Source organism: Rhea americana, unplaced genomic scaffold (genome assembly GCF_003343005.1).
Source record: "Rhea americana isolate MKP2758 unplaced genomic scaffold, rheAme1 scaffold_34, whole genome shotgun sequence".
Lineage (NCBI taxonomy): Eukaryota > Metazoa > Chordata > Aves > Rheiformes > Rheidae > Rhea > Rhea americana.
Genome location: NW_028186468.1, coordinates 4,585,602 through 4,591,601, shown reverse-complemented (window position 1 = coordinate 4,591,601; position 6,000 = coordinate 4,585,602). Strand labels below are relative to the sequence as shown.

General features: G+C 34.1%; 1 protein-coding gene across 1 annotated transcript in view; it reads left to right on the top strand.

Moving 5' to 3' along the window:
• Positions 1-6,000, top strand: part of NEIL3 (nei like DNA glycosylase 3) — a 24,138-nt gene that overhangs the window by 609 nt on the left and 17,529 nt on the right. The window contains exon 2 of the mRNA XM_085311392.1: positions 2,134-2,249. Within this exon, the coding sequence (XP_085167518.1) occupies positions 2,134-2,249 (116 nt within the window). The remainder of the gene's footprint in view (positions 1-2,133; positions 2,250-6,000) is intronic.

The following is a 6,000-nucleotide window of genomic DNA, read 5'->3' as shown; positions in this document are numbered from 1 at the left end:
GGGGGCGGGGCGTGGGGAGGCGGCCGTTGGCGGGGCGGCGCTGCCGCCTGTGCTTAGAGCGGGTTAGCGTGTGTGTATAAATTCTGCCAGGTCTGGGAAAGGAGACCTCTCGTTGCTGTTAGGAGTTGTAGGGCTGCTGAAGCGTGGGAACGTTTGGCTGAATGACATGAACTTAAGAGCAGGATCATTAGTGTCGCTGACATCCCTTTCCCTTCCCCTGTAATTATGGCAGAGCCTTAACCACAGCAAATGTTAGCTGACAGGGTTCCCCCTGCTCCCACCCCACACACACACTTTTTTGTTCCTTTAAATTGATATGCCTTAAAATACTCTTGTTTTCAACAAAATAAATTAGCCTTAGCAGGTAAGATGTTTAAAGAGATGCTGGAGCTGGAGAAAATTAGGCTTTTTCTAGATGAGAGAAGTGGTAGAATTCCTTCTGTTCACTAAAAAGGGTAAATTTTAAAATATCATTTGGCTTCAGGAATTATGGTACAAGGAAAATTATAGTATTAGTTCCTGGTTTTAATGCTTTTTTGGGTGATCTCATAAGCCTTCAAAATTGAAGGAAATAGGACAGAGAAAGATACAGATTAGTCTACAGAAAAATGAATTTATTTACATAAGTATTAGCTTTAAAAAATCAAATTAATTTGACCAGCTATTTAAATAAATAATTCATGTGGCATCTCTGCTCTCAGTGTATACACGATATGTAATTTCTCTACTAGTTTTTATCCTTTTTGTTGGCAGCATAAAATAATTCAACAGTATAAAACTCTGCTGGGGTTTATGAGACCTTCTGGTAGAAAAAAGATGTTAGTGTATAAATGAGCAGTTCTAGCTAATGAGCTGTGAAGATCCAGTACTCTGGTTTTGATTATGGAGGTGGCTATTTTTTTTTCTCACGCCTATTTTTGTTTAGCTGTGCGAMATGTTATGCATTGCTTGTGTCCTCAGTATATTGGATATCACCAGACAGAAAGCTGGTGTGCTATTTTTTCTCCTTTTGTGTATGTAAGTTAGTGTAAGATAATACTTAAATAAAAGATCTATTTCAGAAAGAATGTAGTTCAAGATACTTGCTCTGTTTAAAAGATATGTAATCAAAAGATTAGTTTTTATAGCTTTATGTCTTTCAGGCCTTTGATTTCAAACTTAAGGAATTATGCCCTTGTAGTTACGTAAAGAAATTTCACTAAATATATTGACAATCCTAACTTTGTACAGTAAAAGTCACCTCAGGATGACTTTCTTCACTAGCAGGCAACCATCACAAGGCTTTTGCACTGTTTAGATCTTGAAATGGCTGTTAATCATGGATAAAGCCTTGGCCAGTGCAAAAGAATCTCCATACTCATAGAGACTATCTAAGAGTCTCCATACTAGGATTAATACAAAGGCTTGCCTGATATCAAAGTGGCATCAGTTTAACCTAAAATATTTTGAAGAACAAATTAGTTTTCCAAGTCAAGTTTGACTCTTAACTGAGTTTAAGAAGCCCTAAGTGGCTTAAAACCAAAATAAACCTTGTTGCACATGGATTTACTTATTTAAATTTCACATGCTATTCAAGAAAAGAGTTGTGAGATTGAGGCAAAAGTATCATTTTTTTTCTCCTTTAATAGTATTCTACCTGCTGCTCAGCATCTTCTGAGATTAGCCTTTCAGCTAGCAGGAAGAGAAAAACACTTCTGTAGACTTAGTCTGGGCTCTACACACAATGCACCATGTTATTAGCATGGCTAAACACTCCAGCGAGAGGCATTTTGAGGAGGCTGGAATTCCACAAATTGCAGAATTAACTCTTTGACAAGTATTTAGAATCCAAACTGTACCTGTTGGTTTATATCATCCTGAAAATCTGTTTGAATTCTTGACTTGAAGAAAAATGCATAAAATAACTTGATTAAAAAAATGCATTATTTCAGTTCAGAAAAGCATGGGCTAAGTTATGATATCCTTGGTAATCATGACTACCTATTTCCTTAGTAAGTATTCTCAGCTTTTGATAGAGCTGCATAAAGAGAAAAGCTTTGATGCTGTGTACATGGGAGCTGAATGAGTACTGATGCTAGAATCAAATTATTGTAATTTCTATTGTAATTTGTGTGTGTGCACACTCATTTTCAGATTTCCGTGAATGAGAATAAAATCCCTGCTCACAATTTCCTTATTGGACATGTTTACAGAGGCGTGGAAACTTTGGGAAAGGAGCTTTTTATGTATTTTGGTCAGATAGCTTTGAGGTAAGAGATGGAGGATGAAAAAAGTCCCTCATGCGTTTAAACTGTACGTTTTCAGGGGGGAATCTTCTTGTTCATTCTTGTCAGTTCCAGGGATTTGAAAGTTAGTGTTACAAACTTCTCTGCAATCTGTCTTTAAATGCTAGAAATACTAAATAGTGACTTAACTTGTTTCAGACAACTTACTGCTTTATTCTTAGTTTAAGATATTATGTAAACGTGTATGAAAAGCTTTATTTTAACAGAAATAAATTATTTGCTTTATTGCTTTATTTTAAACAGAAAATTGCGCTATTTTAGGGACAGAACTCATAGAAATGCATACAGTTGCTTAGTATCATCTATTACAAACTGTATTTGCAATTACCTTTAGCTTTCCTTAAACAATTTAGATTCTGTATTTCAACTGTAGTTCAACATATTTCTGTACTGTAACGGTCAATTAAAACATGAATCTTAACAAAAGGTGCAGTGTAATGGCCTATTAAAACAAAAAAGAATTGTTCTTTATGCTAATTACTATAGCATAAATAGGTGAGGCTCTTACATTTAATAGATAATGCTTATATTTAATGCCTTTCTTTCACCTTCCTATATATATATTTATTTATTTATTTATTAAAAAAAAAAAAAAAAAAGTCTCTCTTCTACATTCCACTTCTACGTTCAAGGTAGTTGTTGTCACTTAGTAACTGATCTTGAAAGGTGCCAGGTCATGATTTTTGATTGTTGATAACATCAACAAATACCTTACAGTTCAGTGACATGATATATTTCCAGTGGCACTGCTCTTGTGGGAGAGTGATGGGACGGAAAATGCTTGGCTGAGAATAGAAGAGTTTACAGTGGCTGCACTCTGGATAAGTAAAGTGATATATTAGTAATTACCTGGGACGATATGCAGACTGATCTCTGATAGCAGAGGGTTGCTGGTAATCAGATATTGTGCGAATATGCTTATTTCTCCAAGTGTTAGAGAAATGCAACCTAGGGGGTTGATATAGAAAAAGTATACACAACTAGCTTTAATACAGAGAGTACTCCTTGAAGAGGTACATCTTTCATTTTAAATACAAAGTGACAAAAGATGGAAGCAATAAAATAAAAACAAAAGCCCCAAATCTAATATGTGATTATGCTGAAAGTCTCTAGGAATAAAAGTTTGTAAACTATTAAAATAGTCCACCTCCCTCCAGGTGTTTCTTCTGGAGTTTTTAATCTCTTGATACAGGTGTTGGATATCCATTGCAACATTCCAAAAGACTTTTCAGTTAGAAGTGCTTCCTAAAGGACATTAGATTAGGGCCTGATGGTTGAAGAAACCAAGATTTCCCTATAGATGAATTCTTAGTGCAGCTTTAGGATGTTTAGCAATTTTTACTGCAAAATACTATCTGAGGAAAAAAGGTAGTGAGAACTACAATTCCCATTATTCTCCTATAGTTCCATTGTAGCATCAGCCAAAGTGTCTGATAGTTCAATTCAAAGGAATTGGGTGTCCCCTGGGAACTTAGCTGTTCATCATCTAGCTAATTATTTATGTGAAGAAACAAAACCTAACCCAAGTTCTTATTTTACATTGAGGTATACCAGTGGTTTTTCCCTGGTCACATTCCTGTTATATAGTTTAGAGAAGAGGTTAAATATGAAGAAATATTTGACTAACAATATCTAAAATACATAAAATATGCTAATAGAAAAAAGATACTATAGAATAAGCACTTATTTTTTTGTTTTCTTTTTGACCCTAATTTAAGGTAGAATTATAGATGATTATATTAAAGGTGGCAGTTTGTTTAAGCTGAATCATTAACAATACTTTACAAAATAGCATAAGGTGACCCTTTCTCAAGGAGTAACAAGGTGTTAGTCTTACAAGAACACTTCAGTGCTTTATACAACAATCATACAACTAACTATGAAGACAGAACTGTCTGTACTTTAAAGCTACTCATATTGTGAAGGATAGGATTATGGTCCTAATCAGTTTCTCTTGCTTTGTGTGAGACTTTCTTAAACAGAGAAGAAAAAGCAATTTAAAAAAAAAGACGGAAGCTAGTTATAAAGAAAAAAAAATAAAAAGGYGGGGGAAGTACCTGAAACAGATGTTACCCTTTTTTAAATGACTGTATTATAAATTATTTGGGTAAGTAAAGGAGAAAATTGTACAGTAAGAAAATATTTTCAAAAAACTGAATTACTTTCAGATACAGGACTTTTTTCATGAAAAGGGTTACTGCTGTACAGATTCTGAATCTATACATAGTTTTTCAATATATCAGGAACAGCTTTTCTTGTCTGCCAAGGTTTCCTGTAAAATCCTGGTAGTTATACTGAATGTTAGTCAGAAAAGACTAGGTAGCATGTTTTCTGAAAAACAGAGCTCTGAAAGCGCTTGAATTTTTGCTCTTGAATTTTTTTTCAAGTGGGAAATGACTGCCTGGTGGAAGAAGATAATCTGGCCATGAAATCCTTTTTTTACAGTATGGTTACTGTTTGCGTGACTTAAAAGTGAGGCAGGCACTTCTGAGATATTGCCATTTTACAGATAGCAAATAACCAAAGAAGGAAATCCAATTCAGTATATTTGATATCTACAAATTGATAAAGTGGGCAGTTAGTTTTGTTTAGAGAGTACAATGAGCAATAACTCCTAAAGAACTTACCACTGGTACTGTTACTTTTAAGTAGATACTCATTTAAACAAGTGCATCAAAGTCACCAAAGGAAGTAGTGTAAAGTTTTAGGAAAATATGAGGCATTTTTTTTCTGAATGTGCCTTTAAAATCACTTAAAAAAAAAAAAAAAAAGTTTTTAAAAAATTAGCAGTAGAGGAAATGGCTAAAAATATTTGCAGAGGTTACTGTCCAATGATGCTAGTGAGCTGTCCCATGGAGGCCATGTTGCCACATAAGTGATACAGTTAATGTGAGAGAAATGGTACTAGGCCTAGTTTCTGTAATGTGCTATTAATATAAGTTTACAGTGATAAACAATTTATAAAAATTTCTAAAAATTGATAAGGTGCCTGTGTTTTTGTATAGCTGAAAGAAGACAAAATATATTGTTGACCCCAAATTCCTTAAAGTGAAAGATTTTTTTGGCTGGAAATCATGTCTTAGCTGTTAGAATTTGATAATATGAACTGTAAGAGTTTTATTTATCACTATAATAGACTGTGCTGTTGTTGAGCTCTTTTATTTATTTTTTTTTGGGGGGGGAAATGTTTTAAATAAAACCAGAGCCTTATAATACTGTGTGACAGGAAAACATTCTAAAAACTTACTTTTTTCTCCTCTATAACAACAAATTCATCATCTTACTACTAGTTGTCATTGAATAACAGGTCTATGTTTAATTAGAGAAACTTTTGTACTTGTAGTTAAAATGAGAAGAGTTCCATTTTTATCTCATTTTAGCATATCAAAGTAATGAAACACACAGGCAAAATTTTGTAATATTCTTAAGGCTCCCTAATGTAAAAGGGATTTATGCATAGAGATAACTGTGAATTATTTTCCTAGTCAAGAACTGGCACGTAGCTATGACAGCTAATAGTTGTGGCTTTTTAGGCTCCTTTTAAATAGTGTACTGGAGCTTGGTAAAAGAAATTGTCAGCTACCAATGTGCATGCTGTTTCCTTAAAACAAATTTACAGGAAATGTTTAGTGCATTTCTAATTAACAGCAGTACATGAGAGTTTAAAGCTTGCTTAAATAATAGGGGCGAGGAGGAGCTATCTAAGCCTATGTAG